Here is a 22133-nt window from a genome sequence, read left to right on the forward strand (position 1 = left end):
TGCGGTGTAGGTTACAGACGTGGCTTGGATCTGGCTTTGCTGTGGCTGTGGTGTAGGCCAGCAGTTGTAGCTCTGATTCAGCCCCTAGCCTGGGAACTTCCATATGCCACAGGTATGGCCCATAAAGGACAAAACAAAATGATCACACCAAGCAATTAAAATGCATGCATTTCATTGGATGTAAATTATTAATTAAAAAAATATAAACTCTAGTCTTTATGTAAGTGAATGAAAGAGGTCACAGAAAATATATGTTAAATTATATTCAATTGAGGAGTTCTATTTCTTTTCTTCATTTGTTTATCTTTTGGAAACTAAATATTCTTAATTTTAAATACACAGTAATTCATAATACTGTCTAAATTAGATACGTTAATTTAAAAAATAAAAAATCAGAGAGTTCCTGTCGTGGCACAGCAAAAACGAATCTGACTAGGAACCATGAGGTTGAGGGTTAGATCCCTGGCCTTGCTCAGTGGGTTGAGGATCCGGTGTTGTCATGAGCTGTGGTCATAGTCGCGGTTCCAACCTGGCACTGCTGTGGCTGTGGTGTAAGCCAGCAGGCTGTAGCTCCGATTAGACTCCTAGCCTGGGACCTTCATATGCCGCAAGTGCGGCCCTAAAAAACAAACAAACAAATAAATAAATAAATAAAGTAGAAATCATAAGTCTCCCTGTCAGAAAGCTGAGCAACTTTTTAAAGGGCACTTTTGAAATTAAGATCAATTATGCAAGGAGTTCTCACTGTGGCTCAGCGGTAATGAACCTGACTAGTATCCATGAGTATGTGGGTCCCATCCTGGCCTCACTCAGTGAGTTAAGGATCTGGCATTGCTGTGAGCTATGGCATAGGCTGGCAGCTATAGCTCTAATTCAACTCCTAGCCAGGGAACTTTTTTTTTGTCTTTTGTCTTTTTTAGGGCTGCACCAGAGGCATATGGAGGTGCCTAGGATAGGGGTCAAATTGGAGTGGTAGCTACTGGCCTACACCACAGCCACAGCAACACAGGATCCAAGCCCAGTCTTCGACCTACTCCACAGTTCACAGCAACACCTTAACTCAATGAGCAAGGCCAGGGACTAAACCTGCATCCTCATGGATGCTAGCCAGAGTTGTTTCCTCTGAGCCATAATGGGAACTCCTAGCCTGGAAACTTTCATATGCCACAAGTGTGGCCCTAAAAGACAAAAAGCAAAAAAATGTTTTCAAATTTAAAAATTTTTTTAAATCAATTACTTATAAAGTAGATGCATCCCATGTCATCATTGTAGTATGTAATTACAAACTGCCACTGTTACAGAATTTCTATCTAGTTACAGGGTAACATAACTATTTCTATCTACACTTATGGCAAAAGGTGCATTAATGAATTACCAGTCTTTTTTTTAAATATGAAGATTAAGGGATTAAGAAGGCAGAGTAAAAGGACTGGAGAGCTCACCTTCTCCCATGGAAACAACAAAATTACAACCAACTGCTAAATATCCTTCAACAAAACAGACTGGAAACTACCAAAAAAGATATCCTATACCAAAAGACAAACAGGAGGCTATAATGAGATGGTAGGAGTGAAAATTACATGATATAAGCAACCCCATAACCAGCAGGTGGGCAACCCACAGACTGGAAAGGCTCACCCACAGGAGCGAGAGTTTCGAGCCCCACATCAGGGGTTCTAGCATGGGAGAAGGCGCCCCCAGAACATTTGGTGTTGAGGGCTGGCAAGGCTTGTGCCCAGGAGCTCCTCAGGACTGGGGGGAAACAGAAACTGCACTCTTGAAAGGCACTCATAGGCTTTCACGTGTACTGGGTTCCAGGGCAAAGCAGAGACTCTGTAAGAAGCTGGGTTGGACCTAACTATAGATCTTGGAGAATCTCCTGGGAAAACGGGGGGCAACTGTGGCTCATTGTGGGGGAAGGACATTGGAGGCAAAGGTCTCGGGAATAATCATGAGTGTGAACTCCCCTACAGGTGGCCGTTTGGAAAAATCTGGTCCTATCCATCAGGACTAAGACACCCCAGGCTAAACAACAAACCTGGTGGGAACATGGGCCCACCCATCAGCAAACAGGCTGCCTAAAGACCCCCCAATGCAGGCACAGAGCCCCCTCTAATTACACCCAGTAACAAAGCTCCACCTACCGGTGGGCCTGCAGCAAGCCCCCATTCCAACTTCAGCCACAAGGGGGGGCAGAAATCAGAATCAAGAGAGGTTGTAGGGGAAGGGATGGATTGGGGGTTTGGGAGAGAAAAGTTCTAAAATTAGGTTGTGATGATGGCTGTACAACTAAAAATACAATAAAATGTACTGAATTTAAAGAAAATAGGAAGATCATAGATATTTGAATACCATGCCCCTCAAAACTCTCCTTTTTTTTTTTTGCTTTTTAGAGCCATACCAATGGCATATGGAAGTTCCCAGGCTAGGGGTCGAACTGGAGCTAAAGCTGCTGGCCTACGCCCAGCAATGCAGGATCCTCTGAGCCGCATCTGCGACCTATACCACAGCTCAAAGCAATGCCAAATCCTTAACCCACTAAGTGAGGCCAGAGATCGATCCCACATCCCCATGGATCCTAGTCAGTCTCATTAGCCGCTGAGCCACAAAGGGAACTCCAAAACTTTCAATATTATATCAAGACAACATATAATTCCTAATTAAGATAAAACCAACCAATAAGCCAAATAACACTCATAATTAACCTTACAAAGAAAAAGTAATAGAAAAGACAAGGAAATGACAGGAGTACTGAGAGGTTTAACAAATAAAAATATTGAGAGGTTTAACAGACAAAAGAACCAATAGAGTACCTTTCCCAATAACCTACAAAAGGACATTTTTTTCTATCTGTGAAATATTCATAATAATAACAGATCAGATCAGCCCAAAAATCCATCAACAGAAAAATGAATTATTTGGTATACATGCATACAATAGTGGACTCTCTACAACATGCACATGAATAAACTACAACAACATGCACACAACATGGAAAAGTTAAATGTAATGAGCCAGGCTCAAATGAACACAATCTGTATGTTTCTGTCCATGAAGAGTTCAAAATAGGCAAAATTAGTCTATGAAATTAGAAATCAGGTAAGTATAACAACTGTGAAAATAAGGGTGGAGGCACTGAATTGGACGGGATGCAGGAGGAAATTTTTGGAGTGCTACTAGGGTCCTGTTGATCCATAGGTCCCCCTGGGATAATTCAATAATACATATTTCTATAGAGTTCAATAATTAAAAAACAAATTTAGGGCCAAAAGAAAAATGTAAGATTGGGGAGTTCCTGTTGCAGCTCAGCAGCAACGAACCTAACTAGTATCCATAAGGATACAAGTTCGATCCTTGGCCTCACTCAGTGGGTTAAAAATCTGGTGCTGCCACAAGCTGTGGTGTAGCTCACAGATGTGGCTCTAATGCCACATTGCTGTGGCTGTGGCATAGGTCAGTAGCTACGGCTCTGATTCAACCCCTAGCCTGGGAACTTCCATATGCTGGGTGCCTTAAAAAGACCAAAAAAAAAAAAAAATTCAGAAGTGACTGCTAATGAAATTATGCTAATAACTGCTAAAATCAGATTGTAGTGGTAACTGCACAACCTTGTGAAAATAATAAAAACCACTAATTGAACACATTAAAAGGGTGAATTGTACAAAAATGAATTATATTTCAATAAAGCTGCTAAAAATATATACACACGTGTGTAAAATAACACTACTCATCCCAATATGAACTTTCCTTACCCAAAGAAGACATAAACAATTTCTCCGTCTTACCTTTTAAGGGCATCTTTGAGTTCAGGCACAGAACGAATACACTGAACTGTAGCATTCATGTAACAAGTGTTACCAAGGTTTGTCAATCCACATGGTAATTCCATCTGATAAGGAGAGGATTAAATCATTTTATACACAACACAGCATATATAAATCACTAAACACTTTAAAGCAAGTACAACTTCATCAGCTCATACCATTTTATACTCTACTTTAACCCTAAAGTAACAATGTTTTATTTTCCCAACAGAAATTTTTACTTGCATAATGCTGACAATCATTTTGTGTTTTGATTCTCTTCTTGAAAACAAGAGAACCATCAGTCCTGCCTCCTTTGCAGGCTTATCATTGGAAAGAGCTAACAAAATATATACAGAAACACTTCAAAAAAAAATGAATTTGATACTTTATAAATGCTGGGTAGTAATAACAACATTTGACAAGTACATGCTAGCCAATTTCTAAAACAATAATGCATTTAAATTAAGGATAAATTGTTATGTATTTTCCTCATAGAATGTTTTAAGAATTTAAATATCCCAGCATTTAAGCTACTTAACCTTTATGACCCTGTTTTCCCATAAAATAGTAAGCACTTAAATAGTGCTACCTGCCAGACACATACTTATTACAGATATTGACTGACTGTATAATGAATTACCTGATTAGAAAATGACTCCTTGAGCCAATTTCAAAAATAAAATTTTCACTGCTAATAACATACACCTTGAGACAGATTAAATCTTCAAACATACAGATGCTACTTTCTGAAAGGCAGCTTACTAACAGCACTTTTTTAAAGTAGTAATTAAAGAAAATGTGATATGTCTTACAGCAGATGCCAGCTGTTCTTCTGTCATGTCTTCTACGAAGACAGTTTTAGCTGAGGGTTCCTCAGGAAGCGCATCTGCTGACCCCATCATTAGTAAAGTCATTCCCTGTTTAACAAAAAATTAATTTCATGAAAATGTTCAAAAGTTGACCATGTTTACCTAAATAGACATTTCTCCAGAGAAGACATATGGATGGCCACTAGGCACAGGAAAAGATACTCAACATCACTAATTATTAGAAAAACAAGAATCAAAACTACAATGAAGTACCACCTCACACCAGTCAGAATGGTCATCATTACAAAACACAAATGCTGAAGAGGGTGTGAAGATAAGCATAACCTCCTTCACTGATGGTGGGAAGGTAAACTGGTACAACCACTATGGAAACCAGTACGGCAGTTCCTCATAAACTAAAAACAGAACTACCACATGATCCAGCAATCCCACTTCTGCACATATATCCAAACAAAACTTTGTTCTGTGCACCACTGTTTCACTGCAGCACTATTCAAATAGCCAAGACATGGAAACAAACTAAATGTCCATCAACAGATGAATGGATTAAGAAGGTGTGGTACATATACACAAAGGACTACTACTCATCCATAAAAAAGAATGAAATAATGTCACCTGCAGCGATCTGGATACAACCAGAGATTATCATACTAAGTGAAGTAAGTCAAAAAGAGTAAGACAAATACCATATGATATCACTTCATGTGGAATCTAAAATATGGCACAAATGAACCTATACACAAAACAGAAACAGCTAATGGAAAGGGAGAGCAGACTTGTGGTTGCCAGCTGGGAGGAAGGAGGAAATGGGATGGACTAGCTTTGGGGTTAGCAGATTCAAACTATTTACATACAGGATGGGTAGACAATGAGCCTTTCTGTATAGCATAAGAAACTACATCCAATCTCCTGGGAGAGACCATGATAGAAAATTACATTAAAAAAAAATGTACGTACATGTATGACAGAGTCACTTTGCTGTGACTGGCACAACAGAAATTGGCACAATATTGTAAATCAACTATAATTAAAAATTTTTTTTCTGGAGTTTCCACTGTGGCTCAGTGGAAACAATTTGACTAGCATTTATGAGGACACAGGTTCAATCCCTGGCCTCACTCAGTAGGGGATCCAGCATTGCCGTGAGCTGTGGTATAGGTCACAGAGGTGGCTCAGATCCCACAATGCTGTGGCTGTGGTGTAGGCCAGCCGCTAGAGCTCAGATTCGACCCCTAGCCTGGGAACCTCCATATGCAGCCCTAAAAAGACAAAAAACTGAAAATTCTTCTAAAAAGTTGACCATGTTTATGTCCAATGAAAAATTCCAGAAACAGGAAAACACATACTGCATGCTCCCACTAGCCAGAAAAGTTAAATCTAAAGACACAAAGTAGACTAGTGGTTGCTAGGACTGAAGGTGGGGAATAGGAGTGTCTTTAAATAGGAACACATTTCTCTCTGGGGTGATAAAAACATTCCAAAATTAGGAGCTCCCGTCGTGGCTCAGTGGTTAACGAATCCGACTAAGAATTCGGGTCCGATCCCCGGCCTTGCTCAGTGGGTTAAGGATCTGGCGCTGCTATGAGCTGTGGTATAGGTCGTTGCTGTGGCTGTGGTGTAGGCCGGCAGCTACAGCTCCAAATGGACCCCTAGCCTGGGAACCTCCATATGCCGAAGAAGCGGCCCTAGAAAAGGCAAAAAAAAAAAAAAGACCAAAAAAAAAAATTTTTGCAAAATTAGACTGTGGTGAAGGTTACACAACTCTGTAAATACACTAAAAATCACTGAACTTTTCAAAAAAATTTTTTAAAGTACTGGAGTGGCTGCTTCAGATCAGAGATCACCTGCTTATTTACAAAGGGGCATAAGGAAACTTTTTACAGTGGCGGAACTTCTAAACATATTTTTGATTGTTGTTGTTTTGTTTTTTTGGCCACACCGGCAGCAAGTGGAAGTTCCCAGGCAAGGGACTGAACGTGAACCACAGCAATAACAACACCAGATTCCTTAAGCCACCAGTTCTAACTCACAGAACTTCTATATCTTGATTGTGGTGATGGCTACATTACTGTATAAAGTTAACCAAACTCTTACACTAAAGTAAGTGAATTTTACTCTGTATATATTAAACTTTAATAAAGCTAAGGAAAAAAAAACACTGTTACAAAGAAAGCTGAGAGGAAGTTCCCATTGTGGCTCAGCAGTAACGATTCAGACTAGTAACCATGAGGATGCAGGTTTGAATGCTGGCCTTGCTCAGTGGGTTGGGATGCAGTGTTGTCGTGAGCTGTGGCAGATGTGGCTCGGATCTGGCATTGCTGTAGCTGTGCCATAGGCCAGCAGCTGCAGCTCAATTCAATCGCTAGCCTAGGAACTTTCATATGCCACTGGAGCAGCTCTTAAAAAAAAGATTCTTTCTATGAATGTACATTGTGTAACTGTAAAAATTATTTACAATTAAGTAGAAATATTCTGAAAGCACTGAAATCTCCATTATTGGAAAACATCAAACCAAATATATACATTATTTCAAAATATTCAATTTTATAATTCTACACATCACTAACCTAAGGGAATATTCTATATATATGTAACATTCCATACGAGAACAATGAAGATACTGTCATCCTGAATCTCATAATCCTGAAACTTAAACATCTTGAAAAATATCTTAATGGAAATTTCCACTGTGGTGCAGTGAAAACAAATTTGACTAGTTTCCACAAGGATGCGGGTTTGATCCTTGGCCTCACTCAGTGGGTTGGGGATCCAGGGTTGCTGTGAGCTGCGGTGTAGGTCGAAGACGCTGCTTGGGTATCACATTGCTCTGGCTGTGGCGTAGGCCGCAGCTGGAGGTCAGAGCTCCGATTCGACCCCTAGCCTGGGAACCTCCATATGCCACAGGAACAGCCCTTGCAAAGGCAAAAAGACAAAAAAAAAAAAAAAAAACTAGATGAAGATTAAAATTAGGAAATTAATGAGGTCAATCAATTCATAGTCTTATGCATGCCTATGCTGAAATCCAACAATCTTCATCCTACCCCTATTGTTTTTACTTACACTTACTATAAGATAACAGCAAAGCAGTATTAAGCTGTCACTAAAGATTCTTTTTTCAAAGACAACTGTCTCAGGAAAACCAAATATTTAAAGAATATACTAACAAAAGCCAGTCAGAAAATACAACAGAGGAGTTCTCGCTGGGTTAAGGATCTGGCATTGTCTCTGTGGTGGCATGGGTTTGATCCCCAGCCTGGTGCAGTGTGTTAAGGATCCAGCAGCATTGCCCAGCCATGGCATAGGTTGAGGCTGCAGCTCAGATTCCTCCTCTGGCCCAGGAAGTTACATATGTTGAGGTTGTAGCCATAAATAAATAAGTAGAGACATAAATAAATCAGAGAATCTTCTCTGATTCTTTGGAGAAGAGGGGGGAAAAAACCACTGAAACTCAAAGAGAGAAAAATCACTTTTAGTCAATGCGGGGGGCAGCACTACTGTCTAGAGTTAAAGGATTAGTAAGAGTATACTATGCCAATCAATCCAACATTTAAACTAATTCTTTTACACAAATTACCAAAACTGATATAAAGGAAACAAAATATCTGAACAGTCCCACAAATATTAAGGACACTAAATTTTTTTTTTTTTTTTTTTTTTTTTTGCACTTTAGAGCTGCACCCACAGCACATGGAAGCTCCCAGGCTGGGGGTCAAATCGGAGCTACAGCTCCCAGCCTACACCACAGCCACAGCAACGAAAGATCAAGCCGTGTCTGCAACCTACACCACAGCTCATGGCAACACTGGATCCTTAACCCAATGAGCAAGGCCAGGGATTGAACCCACAACCTCAAGGTTCCTAGGTGGATTTGTTTCCACTGCACCACAACAGCAACTCCCTAAATTCTTAATTAAAAGTCTTCCAACAAAGAAAGTTGCAAGCCCAGAGAACTTCAATGGACAATTCTATGAAACACTAAAATATATGTATATAAACTCTTTCACAAAGGAGAGGAGGTATGGATGCTTCATAACTCATTTTATAAGGCATCAACATTATGTTGATAGCAAAAAATCAGACAGAAACTTCAGGAAAACTACAAACCACTATCTCTCATGAAAAGAGATACAAAAATCCTCAACAATATACTACCAATAGAATCCAAAATTATATTAAAAGGAAAATATACAAATCCCCCTGTGGTGTACCAAGTTAAGGATCTGCCATTGACACTGCAGCGGCCCAGGTCATTGCTGTGGCAAGGGTTTGATCCCGGCCCAGGAACTTCCACATGCCATGGGCTGGGCCAAAAAAAAAAGGGAAAATATCTAATGACCAAGTGGGTTTACCTAAGAATGTAATACTGGTATACTATTCAAAAGGCAGTGCAGGTTACCACATTAAGAGATTAAAGAATTTAAAAAATGATCATTTGAATATACATAGAAAAAGTATTTGACAAAACTCCCATTTATGATAACTCTCAGCAAACTAGAAAAAGAGAGCTCTTCTTAACCTGATGAATGTCTGTAAAAAGCCTATAAGACATCTGTAAAAAAGTGACCAAAATTATACAATGGGCAAAACCATCCCATATATATATATATATAGTAGGCTCAAAAAAGAGAAAAGAGAGAAAAAATATCTAAAGAAGTCCAAAGAAGTAAAAAATAAAAATATCTAAAGAAGTAATTAAAGATTTTCTAAATTTAATAAAAACTGTAAACCCACAGACCCAAGAAGTTCAAGCAGAATAACATAAAGGAGTTTCCTTGTGGTGCAGCAGGTTAAGGTTCCAGCATTGTCAATGCAGCAGCTTGGGGTCACAGCTGTGGAGAGGCGTGGTTTCAATCCCTAGCCTGGGAACCTCCATATACTGCAGGTGTGGCCCTAAAAAAAAAATAATAATAAAAATAAAGGTTCCAATTACAAGGTAGAGAGTCTAAGACTGGATAAAAAGGCAAGACCCAAGTAGATGCTGTCTTTTAAAACAAATCTATTTTCTTTTTATTTTTTTTCTTTTTACAGCCACACATGCAGCATATGAAAGTTCCAAGGCTAGCAGTAGAATCAGAGCTGCAGCTACCAGCCTATGCCACAGCCACAGCAACACTGGATCCAAGAGGCATCTGCGACCTATGCCACCACTCACAGTAATGCTGTATCTTTAACCCACTGGGCAAAGCCAGAGATCAAACCTGCATCCTCACAGACAGTACGTCAGGTTCCTAAACTGCTGAGTCACATGGGAACTCCAAAAAAATCTATTTTAAATATAAAGCCACAGACGAATTAAAAGCAAAAGAATGGGAAAATACATGAAATGCCAACAATAATTAAGAAGAAAGATGGAGGGAGTTCCTGTTGTAGTGCAGTGGAAAGGAATCCGACCAGTATCCATGAGGATATAGGTTTGATCCCTGGCCTTGTTCAGTGGGTTAAGGATCCGGTGTTGCCATGAGCTGTGGTGCAGGTTGCAGACGCGGCTCGGATCTGGTGTTGCTGTGGCTGTGGCATAGGCTGGCGGCTATAGCTCCCATTAGACCCCTAGCCTGGGAACCTCCATATGCCTCGGGTGCAGCCCTAAAAGCAAAGAAAAAAAAAAAAAAGGAGTGCCTTTATTAAAGCCAGACAAAGTAAATCTCAGAGCAAAGACTATTACAAAGGATAAAGAGGAGCAGTTCACAGTGATAAAAGGTCAATTCATCAAGATATAACAATCCTATATATGTATGTACCTAATAACAGAATTTCAAAATAGATTAAGCAAAGCCTCCCCAAAAAAAGCCAAAAAAACCCCACAAGCATACACCTTAAATAGCACAAAAAGAAGCAATTTAAGTCCAAAATAGAAAAAAATACTTTAAAGAGCAGTAACAACAAAATAGAATATGGGCAATATATAAAGTCAACAGTCAAAAACTGAACAGATATCTGAAAAATCCTTACATAACACTGACCAAAAAAATACACATTTTTAAATTAGTATCAGGAACAAAAGGGGAACATCAATAAATAATGATAACATATTCAAAAGGATAACTAATGCTTATTTTGAATATTATGAACAACTTCATGCCAATGTATTCAACATATTAAAAATAAGCAAATTTGGGAGTTCCTGCTGTGGCTCAGCAGAAAAGAACATAACCAGTATCCATGAGGACGCATGAGGATACAGGTTCAATCCCTGGCCTCACTCAGTTGGTTAAGGATCCGACATGGCCATGAGCTGTGGTATAGGTCACAGACGTGGCTCAGATCTGGTGTTGCTGTGGCTACGATGTAGGCCGGCAGCTACAGCCCCCATTTGACCTCTAGCGTGGGAACTTCCATATGCCGAGGGTAAAAGACGAAAAAATAAATAAATAATAAAATAAAATGAGAAAATTAAAGCCAGCAATAAATAAATATATTATTTCAAGTTTAATGGGTTTGCCCCAAGATGCGGTTCTTAAAGTATTGTCTGTAAACCTTTATGTGTCTCTTAAATTCTTTCACAGAACCAGCAGGGTCAAAACTATTTTAAAAATGATACCAAGATGTCACTCCCCCCCCTTTTTTAAACTATATTCACATCTGCACTGATGGTGGTAAATTGATAGCAGCTAAAACTTTCAAGAGTGACATCAAAATGAACTGGTAAAAATAATCAACTTTATCAAATCTCAAACTCAGAATACTTTTTTTTTTTTTTTTGTCTTTTTGCTGTTTCTTGGGCCGCTCTCACGGCATATGGAGGTTCCCAGGCTAGGGGTTGAATCGGAGCTGTAGCCTCCGGCATACACCAGAGCCACAGCAACGCAGGATCCAAGCCGCGTCTGCAACCTACACCACAGCTCACAGCAACGCCGGATCGTTAACCCACTGAGCAAGGGCAGGGATCTAACCCGCAACCTCAAGGTTCCTAGTCAGATTCGTTAACCACTGCGCCACGACGGGAACTCCTATATTTCTTTTTTGATATTCTGAACTATAGAACGGGAAGTACAATAAAAAATTTCCTTCTCCTGGGGGTTTCCATTGTGGCTTGGTGGGTTAAGAACCCAACTAGTATCCATGAGGATGCAGGTTCAACCCCTGGCCTTCTCGGTGGGTTAAGGATCTAGCCATGAGCTGCAGCATAGGTCACAGATGTGGCTCAGATCTGTGTTGCTGTGGCTATGTTGTAGGCTGGCAGCTGCAGCTCAGATTCAACCTCTAGCCTGGGAACTTCCATATGCCACAGGTGTGGCTCTCAAAAAAAAAAAAAAAGCAACAACAAGAAAAAACTTCCTTCTCCTGGGAACCAAGATGCCCTTCAGTAGGCAAACAAATAAAACTATGGTACAACCAGACAATGGAATATTGCTGAGCACTACAAAGAACTAAGTTATCAAGCCATGAAAAGACTTGAAAACTTAAAATGTATATAATTATGTAAAGAAGCAAATTTGAAAAGGCTACAGACTTACAGTAAAACTATCAACAGCTGTTAAGGGTCAGGCAAGATGAATAGGAGAGCATAGAGAATTTTAGGGCAGTGAAACTACTTTGTATGACTTTATAATGGTAGATACATGTCATTATACATTTGTCCAAACCCACAGAATGTACAACACCAAAAGTGAACCCCAACATAAACTATGGACTTTGGGCCATAATGATGTGTTAACGTAGATTCATCAATTTTAACCAATATGCCACTCTGGTGGGGAATGTTGATAATGGGGAAGGTTATGCACATATATGAGAAAAAAGTATTTAAAAAAAAAATTACAAAGTGCCAATCAATTAAAAGAAAAACCACTCTATGCATACCAAAGTATGATAGGTGGCTTCAGGACAAGCTTGTACAAATATGTGTGTTGAAAACTGGACATTGTCTTTTTGTCTTTTTTTAATGGAATACCAGTTTTACTTAAAACAACTGACAACTGGGTTTTCAGACTTGAGTATTCAGGCAACATTTTCTCAAAAGTGAAGGAAGTGAGTTAGTAACTTCAGGGAAAACTACTGACAATATTTACAGCTGCTGATGACAAAATTAGACCTTTTAAGTGAAGAGAATTTTCTGCCTGTCACTATGCACTTGACAACTTTTCAGTATTAAAAACTTTTCTGTTGAGATTGGTAGTAATATTAATGAATACAATTTGGGGAACTGTATAACAGCATAAGCAAGATCCAAAGAACTCAGAAAAACAATTTTTCCAAAGGACAAACACATGATGTTACAAAATCATGCACGAGTTTAAGATCCATTCGTCAGTGAAAATCAAATAGATTTTAACGTACAAAGGGTCAATGAAGTAGTTTCTACTATATCAAACTAACCAATAAACAGTCTACCATATGTAGAGTTCCCGTTGTGGCACAGCAGAAACAAATCCGACTAGGAATCATGAGGTTGCAAGTTTGATCCCTGGCCTTGCTCAGTGGGTTAAGGATCCAGTGCTGTCGTGAGCTGTTGTGTAGGTCGAAGACACGGCTCAGACTCCACATTGCTGTGGTTGTGGCTGTGGCTGTGGCCGGCAGCTGTAGCTCAGATTAGATCCCTAGCCTGGGAACCTCCATATGCCACAGGTACAGCCCTAAAAAGCAAATAAAACAAAACAAAACAAAAACAGTCTACCATATGTTGAGTTTTGGTGTACTATGAAAGAAGAATGTTTGCCGAATTTATCTGAAAAGACACCTACCTTTTTCAGCTACTAACTATGTGAGACCAAATTTCTTCCATACACTTTAGTGAAAACAAAATTAAGAGTTCAGAAATGCAAATGAGAATGCAGAAACAAAAACAAAAACCTAGTTATCTTCTATTAAGCTAGATTGTCAAGAGATTTGAAAAACACAGAACAGGTCAGTTCTTTTACTTTTTTTTTTTGGAAAATATTTAAAAATATGAAATTAACAAATAACAGGTCAGATACTGCTTTTAAATGAACAATATTTTTAATTTCTCAGCCCCAATTTCTAATATAAATACAAATATAACCCATATATATGAAATTCTTTGAAGTTTAAAAAAAATTTGAGACTATAAAAGAGGTCACAAAGACCAAGAAATCTGAAAACTGCACATGCCAAAAATGCAAGGTCTAACAGTTAAGAATCAATGAGACGAGCCAGATGACCTGAATAAAAGAGAAAAATCATACGACCTTTTTAATAAGAAGCAGTATGAGCACTTAAAATTCAACAGCACTCATAATTTAAAAGGTCTTAGTGAATTAAGAGACAACAAAGATGTACACTCCCACCACTCTCTACTCAGCCCTAAATGAAAAGTCCCAGCCAGTGAAGTAAAGCAAAGAAATAAAAGTCATAAAGATTGGAAAGGGAGAAGTAAAACTGCCTCCATTTGCAGACAGCATGCTTATGCACATAGCAAACCCAATGGAATGTAGCAAAAACTACTAGAACTAGGAAATGAATTTAGCAAGGTCAGAGGATAAAAATAAAATTTTTTTTTCTTTTACAGCTGCACCTGCAGCATATGGAAGTTCCCAGGTTAGGGGTTGAATTAGAGCTGCAGCTAAAGGCCAATGCCACAGCCATGGCAATACTGGATCCAAGCTGCATCTACAACCTACACCACAACTTGCAGCAACTCCAGATCCTTAACCCACTGAGTGAGGCCAGGGATCCCAATCCACATCCTCATGGAGACTAAGTCAGGTTCTTAACCCACTGAACCATAACAGGAACTCCAAACTGCATTTTTATAATCTAGCCATGAACACTGAAAAACAAAAAAATTTTTAAAGTATCATTTAACAGATAAGAAAAGTTAATTTCAAAATCTAATAAAAAACCATGCAGGATCAATATAACGAAAAATTATAAAATTGTGGTAAGAGAATATAAAGACCTAAATAAATAGAGTACACCTTATTTAAGGATTTTAGTACTCAATACCTTTTTTTCTTTTTCTTTTTGTCTTTTGTTGTTGTTGTTGTTGTTGCTATTTCTTGGGCCGCTCCCGTGGCATATGGAGATTCCCAGGCTAGGGGTCGAATCGGAGCTGTAGCCACCGGCCTACGCCAGAGCCACAGCAACGCAGGATCTGAGCCGCGTCTGCAACCTACACCACAGCTCACGGCAACGCCGGGTCGTTAACCCACTGAACAAGGGCAGGGACCGAACCCGCAACCTCATGGTTCCTAGTCGGATTCGTTAACCACTGCGCCACGACGGGAACTCCCTCAATACCTTTAAGATGTTCATTAAACCCAAACTGAAGTACAGTCAATACAATCTAAAGAAAATTCTAGAAGTCCATTTGTGGGAAGTGACTAATTCTAAAATTATAAGGAAATGCAAAGTAACTAAAATATTCTTGAAGAAGCAGAAAAAAACTGGAGAACTTACACTATCATATTTCAAGACCTATTATAAAGCTTTAGTAATCAAGACTATGTGGTAGTAGCATAAGTTTAATTAAATATATCAATGAAATGAGTGCAAATTAGACCAACAACTCATTTCTAAGAGACTCTGACACAAATCAATGAAAAAAGGAAAATGTTTTCAAAAAATGATGCTGGAACAACTAGATCTACAAATGATAAAAAAGGAATTTGGAATACATTTTGGTATAGTAATTAGGGAACTGCATTATAATTAATATTCTTAAGATAATACTTACATTTTTTATTTTGATGTTTCCCCAATCATCATCCTGTTTTAAAGACAAATAATAAACAGGTTAAAAACAACTCTACAGGATCCAAACATAATCTAAAAATCAACTAATTTTAAGCTACTTCAAAAATAGAAATTTCTTTTTTTTGGCCACACTTGCAGCATGCAGAAGTTCCCAGGCCAGGGATCAAACCTGTGCCATAGCAGTGACCAGAGCCACTGCAGTGACAACACCAGATACTTAAACTGCTGAGCCACAAAAGAACTCCTAAATAGAAATTTTCTGTATGCAGATGTTACTTAAAATTACTGTAATGAGGGAGTTCCCGTCATGGCACAGTGGAAACGAATCCAACTAGGAACCATGAGGTTTCCGGTTTGATCCCTGGCCTGGCTCAGTGGGTTAAGGATCTGGTGTTGCTGTGAGCTGTGGTGTAGGCAGGCGGCTGCAGCTCCAATTCAACCCCTAGCCTGGGAACCTCCATGTGTTGCAGGTACAGCCCTAAAAAGCAAAAAAAAAAAAAAAAAAAAAAAAAAAAAGAATAACTTACACAATGAAAATAAGGTCTACATAATTAGGGTGATTATATAATTTATCACCCAAATCAAGAGACTCTTGAGAATGAAAATGCTATTAAACATCTAGAGTTCCCACTGTGGTACAGTGAGTTAAGAATCTGACTGCAGTGGCTTGGGTCACTGCAGAGGTGCAGGTTCAATCCCAGGCCTGGCACAGTGAGTGTAAGAATCCAGCATTGCCGCAGCTGCAGTGCAGGTCATAGCTATGGCTTGGATTCAGTCCCTGGCTAGGGAACTTCCATATGCCTCTAGTGTGGCCATTAAAAATAAATAAATTCTGGGAGTTCCTGTCATGGCTCACTGGAAACAATCTGACTAGCATCCATAAGGACACAGGTTCAAGGATCCTGCATTGCTGTGAACTGTGGTACAGGTTACAGACGCAGCTCGGATCCCGAGTTGCTGTGGCTGTGGTGTAGGCCAGCGACTACAGCTCCAATTTGACCCCTAACCTGGGAGTCTCCATATGCCATGAGTTCGGCCCTAAAAAGAAAAAAAAAAAAAAAAAAAAAAGAATTCTGGAGTTCTCTTGCAGAACATTGGGTTAGGACCCAGCAATGTCACTGCAGCAGCTTCGGTCACTGCCGTGGTGCAGTTCGATTCCTGGACTGGGAATTTTCTCATGTTGAGGGAGTAGCCAAAAAAAAAAAAGGCCTTAATAGTACTTGCTGTGTCAACAAATGTTTCTTAATTCCTAAATTTCCCATCTATGAAGGAATTAACAAATACTTCCATTTGTTCAATTAAATCGGAATTTTTTTTTTTTTTTTTTTGAAAAGCCATGATTACTCCACAGATATTTTGGCCTAATGCAGCTAAGCCTTTCCCTTCTCAGGACAGTCAGCTCCATACTACTCCTCTCTTTTCATAAAAGGTACCAGGCACTCAATACACTTCCTGTTGGTGGTGCCACTCTCTCTCTGGACACCCTACTTCAAAGTGGAACAGTAAGTTCCTAAATGCCCTTCTCAGTTTATTTAAGGGCTATTACCACTAATCACAAGGAGTAATAACCCCTCAGATAATGTACTTAAGCAAGGTCACACAAAGCTGGAACATGAACCCAGAACTACTTGACCTATAAATCACATGTTCTTTTGGGGACTTACTCTAAACCTCTCTGAAGCTCAGTTTCCTCATTTATAAAATACGTGGGGCGCTCCTGTTGTGGCTCAACAGTAATGAACCCAACTAGTATTCATAAGGACAAGGGTTTGATCCCTGGCCTTGTTCAGTGGGTTAAGAATCAGGCATTGCCATGAGCTATGGTGTAAGTCACAGACATGGCTCAGATCTGGTGTTGCTATGGATGTGATGTAGGCCTGCAGCTACAGCTCCAATTCACTCACTAGCCTGAGAACTTCCATGTGCTGCAGGTGCAGCCCTAAAAAGACAAAAAATAAATTAATTTAAAAAACAGGGAGTTCCTGTCATGGCTCAGTGGTTAACAAATCTGACTAGTATCCATGAGGACACAGGTTCGATCCCGGGCCTTGCTCAGTGCATTAAGGATCTAGCATTATCATGAGCTGTGACTACACAGCTACATACATACCTACATACCTAAAGTCTCAGACACGGCTTGGATCCTATGTTGCTGTGGCTGTGGCGTAGGCCAGCAGCTGTAGCTCTGCTCTGATTCCTAGCCTGGGAACCTCCATATGCCACAGGTACAGCCCTAAAAAGACTAAATAAATAAATGAAGTATGTAAGACACACTTTCATTTTTAAAACTCATACAGTTGAAAATTAAGGAAAATAAAAGCCTGACACAGAGTACGTATTCAGTAAATGGTAGCTATTAGTAGTCACAGCTTCATTTAGCATTTTTCTGTAATTCTCTATGGTACATCACCAGTACACAGTTCAGCACAAATTAGGTTACCAAATTCACTAATGACCAAAAGCTCATACTGCAACTTGGAGGAGAAACAATGTTTCTTCACCAACATTTGTTTTACTGCCCAGCTAAAAGGGGTAGCCAGTCATCACTACAGTTAACTAGACTTCTACAGCATTTCATGTCTAACTCTCTCTAAAAAAAAGTGTATTTTACAAACTATACTTATATAATGTTACAGACAATAATAAAGAAAATACCTTCACATCTTTTTCTGTAGCCCTTCATCAATGATGCTGGTAAGCTTGGACTCTTTAACTGCAGTCAGCATGCTTATTCCAATTGAACTAAGGAAAAATTAAGTTCCCTCTCTTTCTAAAAAAAATTTTTTTCCCTTCCATCTCTAGCTAGGTGTTAGACAGTGATTACTTTTAAGAGAAAGGGGCTCTTTTTTAATGGTAGTATTCAAGGAATGCCAAAGGAAAAACTAAATTTTCCAATATTCCAGAACCTAGGCTGAGGTAAATCTGGTACACTTGAATGTATATACAAAAATACATTCTGTAGTAGCCTTTTAAAAAAAAAAAAAAATCTACTGGAGTTCCTGTCGTGGCTCAGTGGTTAACAAATCCAACTATGAACCATGAGGTTGCGGGTTCAATCCCTGGCCTTGCTCAGTGGGTTAAGGATCCAGCGTTGCCGTGAGCTGTGGTGTAGCTTGCAGATGCAGCTCGGATCCTACGTTGCTGTGGCTGTGGTGTAGGCCGGTGGCTACAGCTCCAATTCAACCCCTAGCCTGGGAACCTCCACATGCTGCGGGAGCAGCCCAAGAAATGGCAAAAAGACAAAAAAAAAAATCTACTACGCTGTTCCATATTATTAACAGAGATAAAAATTTCTATTACTAAGGAAATACAAATAGACTTTTTTTTTGGTATAAATAAAATACTTTTAACACACCCTCATAAGAAAAAAGTTCAAACACAGATAAAAGAAAAAACTGCCCCACTGCCCTGACCCCTGGAAGTATTCTGATACAATGCATCTAAAAATAAAAATTTTAATTATGCTTTATAATATAGTTTTCAAATGTCTATAATGTTCCCTCCTTACATTAACATGAGCAAGAGTTTTAATCCTATGGATTATATACTCTCATCATATTAAAAAATACCTTAAACGCTACATTTTCTGGTGCCAGTAATTTTCACCAGTACATAATGAAAATGAGAACTAAACTTTACCTTCAGAGTTCCTCCTTTTACCATAACTTTCTGTCTGGCCGGCTGGACTCCAGTCAATGCAAAAAGCTGAGCCTTGAACACCATGGGAGGTTCATCAGTATTCAGTTCCACACCTTCAAATTTCTCCTTTCCCCATTTCACAGTAACTGCAAATAAACCATAATTTTTTTTCCTTTATAAAATAACAGATTTAAGATTGAGAAGACCCTTAAGGGAACTTTATAAGGTTAGCTCCTGAATGGCAAACTATGTTATTAACCATTTTATGCTCATAATGCCTACCTAAAAAGGAATGAAGTGAATGCAGCAGATCTTAGATAAAATTTATCTGGATCTAATCCAATTTCTCACTTGATAAATAAGGAAAATGAAGCATAAGAGAAGCTGACTGATTTATTACTGTCGCAAAACTAGTTAGTAAATATTCAAGGCTTCTGTATCCTACTTCAATAATCTCTGCAAAATATAACCACACTGAAATATTTCCCAGAACAAGGGTCACAGACTTCAAAATGTGTGTATTTAAACAATCACTGAAATCAGGTGAATCTTACACACTGTTGAAATAAAGAGGGGAAAGAAAGGCTAGAATGGTATTTTGAGAGAAGAAATAGTTTATTGGGAAAACAAAGCATATAAAAATAGGTTAAGGGAGTTCCCTGGTAGCTCAGAGGGTTAAGAATCCAGCACTGTCACTGCAGCAGCTCAGGTTGCTGCTGTGGCTTAGGTTCAATCCCTGGCCCAGGAAATTCCACATGCCGCAGGTGCGGCCAAAATTCAAAGAATTTTTTAATTAAAAATTAAATAAAAACAGGTTAAGAAATACAGACTCTAACAGAACAAAGGGTGGGGAAAAAAATGTAAATGTAATGTATGCATGTAAGGATAACTTGATCCCCTTGCTGTACAGTGGGAAAATAAAATTTAAGAAAAAAAAAAAAAGAAATACAGACTCTAGATTATAAGAAAGGTATGAGAGAATTGAAAGGTCTGCTTCCTGAGCAAGAGGTACTCAAATATTAAGAAGAAACCAAAAATATAACTAAAGCATTAAAAAATACAGAAGTCTTATTTCGTAGCCATTCAGATGGCTACTACAAAAATAAAAAGTATTACCACAGAAAATAACAAGTGTTGGCAATTAGACCTTTGTGCATTATTACAGGAATATAAAAATGGTATTGCCACTGTGAAAAAACACATGGTAGTGCCTCAAAAAATTAAGCAGAGCATTACTATATGATCCAGCAATTTCACTTCTAGGTATACACCCAAAGGTATGGGGAGGAAGGAATCAAACTGATATTTGTACATGTATGTTCGTAGCAGCATTATTCACAATAGCCTAGAAATGGGAGCAATCCAAGTGTTTATCAACAGATGAATGGATGAACAACATGTGCTATACACACACAATGGACATTATTCAGCCTTAAAAAGTAATGAAATTCTGACGCATGCTACACATGTATTAATCCTGGAGACATTATGGTAAGTGAAATAAGCTAGATACAAAAGGACAAATGTGAGGTAGAGTAGTCAAATTCTTGAGACAGAAAGTATATGGTAGTAGCCAAGAGGCTGGAGAAAGTGGAAATAGGGAGTTACTGTTTAATAGGTACAGAGTTTCAAAAAAGTTCTGGAGGTAGATGGTGATGATCGTTGCACGGCAATATGAATGTCAATGTCAGAAACTCTACAGTCAGGAGCTCCCACTGTGGCAAAATGGGATGGGCAGTGTCTTGAGAGCACTGAGACGCGGGTTCAGATCCCCAGCCCAGCACAGTGAGTTGGGGATCTGGCATTGTTGTGAATGCCGCTGAGATCTGATCCCTGGCCCAGGAACTCCATACGGGACCGTCGAAAATGAAAAAGAAAAAAAAAAAAAAAAACTGAAGTTAAAAGTGTTTAAAACTATATTTTATGTTACATGTATTTTACCACAATAGAAAAATTTCAGGGAGTTCCCATCGTGGTTCAGTGGTTAACAAATCCAACTAGGAGCCATGAGGTTGCGGGTTAGATCCCTGGCCCTGCTCAGTGGGTTAAGGATCCAGCGTTGCTATGAGCTGTGGTGTAGGTCACAGACACAGCTCGGATCAAGGCTCGGATCCCGAGTTGCTGTGGCTCTGGCATAGGCCAGTGGCTACAGCTCCGATTAGACCCCTAGCCTGGGAACCTCCGTGGGAGCAGCCCTAGAAAAGACAAAAAGGCAGGGAAAAAAAAAAAATTCAATCACCCTTATAAAATAGCTAACTTTTGAAATATGTAGAAAGAAACTCAAGGATATACATAGTTTGTTGCCACTGAAAACTTAATACCTACTCAAAATGAGAATCCAACAACTAATACTTCTCTGATTTCTCTAATTACTAAAATCAGAATATTAAGAAAATAAGCCTAACTCCAAATCCCAATTCTTTCACCAGTTCAATTAATGTGTTGGCATTCTTTCCATGATAAACTCATTAAGAAGCAATAGGGAGACTCTCTAAGAACTTATAGTTTAATAAATGACAGAGAAAAAAGGTGATGCTAAAGGAGCACGTTGGAATGTTTCATGAGTAAGGAAGGATTTCCTGGACAAAGTGATAACTGAGTTATCACTGTCAACTTTGAATTGAGTCTCAAAGAAAAAATTAGGTGCTAACCAGGAAATAAGAAAAAAAGCATTCCTGGAAAGGACATTCAGAAGCATAAAGCAGCATGGTGTGCCCTGAGATACACAAGTAATTCCCAGAGTGAAGGGAAGCAGGTGAAAAACTAGAAACTGGCCAAAGATCAAGTCAGGGAAGATAACATAAGTCATGTTGACACATACAGGCTTTATGTTGTATGAAACGTACAATCCTTGAAAGATTTTCATAAAGGCCACTTTGGTCTGATTTGAACATTAGATCACCCTAGGAGTTCCTGTCTTCGCACAGTGGTTAACAAATCCGACTAGGAACCAAAAGGTTTCGGGTTCAATCCCTGGCCTCGCTCAGTGGGTTAAGGATCGGGTGTTGCTGTGAGCTGTGGTGTAGGTCACAGATGCAGCTCGGATCCCGAGTTGCTGTGGCTCTGGTGTGTAGACCGGTGGCTACAGCTCCCATTAGACCCCTAGCCTGGGAACCTCCATATGCCGAGGGAGCGGCTCTAGATAAGGCAAAAAGACCAAAAAAAAAAAAAAAAATTAGATCACCCTAGCAGCAGCAGGGAATAT

General features: G+C 39.2%; 1 protein-coding gene across 2 annotated transcripts in view; it reads right to left on the bottom strand.

Moving 5' to 3' along the window:
- Positions 1-22133, bottom strand: part of USP14 (ubiquitin specific peptidase 14) — a 48963-nt gene that overhangs the window by 25036 nt on the left and 1794 nt on the right. For both annotated transcript variants that reach the window (XM_021096161.2, XM_021096162.2), the window contains exons 2-5: positions 18929-19074; positions 15270-15302; positions 4619-4723; positions 3786-3889 (exon numbers count right to left, since the gene is read on the bottom strand). In XM_021096161.2, coding sequence (XP_020951820.1) covers positions 3786-3889; positions 4619-4723; positions 15270-15302; positions 18929-19074 — 388 coding nt within the window. The remainder of the gene's footprint in view (positions 1-3785; positions 3890-4618; positions 4724-15269; positions 15303-18928; positions 19075-22133) is intronic.

This window comes from Sus scrofa, chromosome 6, assembly GCF_054392235.1.
Source record: "Sus scrofa isolate SSC_HxYL_T2T_F1_AM1 chromosome 6, Sscrofa_HxYL_maternal_Yorkshire_Landrace_v2.0, whole genome shotgun sequence".
Taxonomy (NCBI): domain Eukaryota; kingdom Metazoa; phylum Chordata; class Mammalia; order Artiodactyla; family Suidae; genus Sus; species Sus scrofa.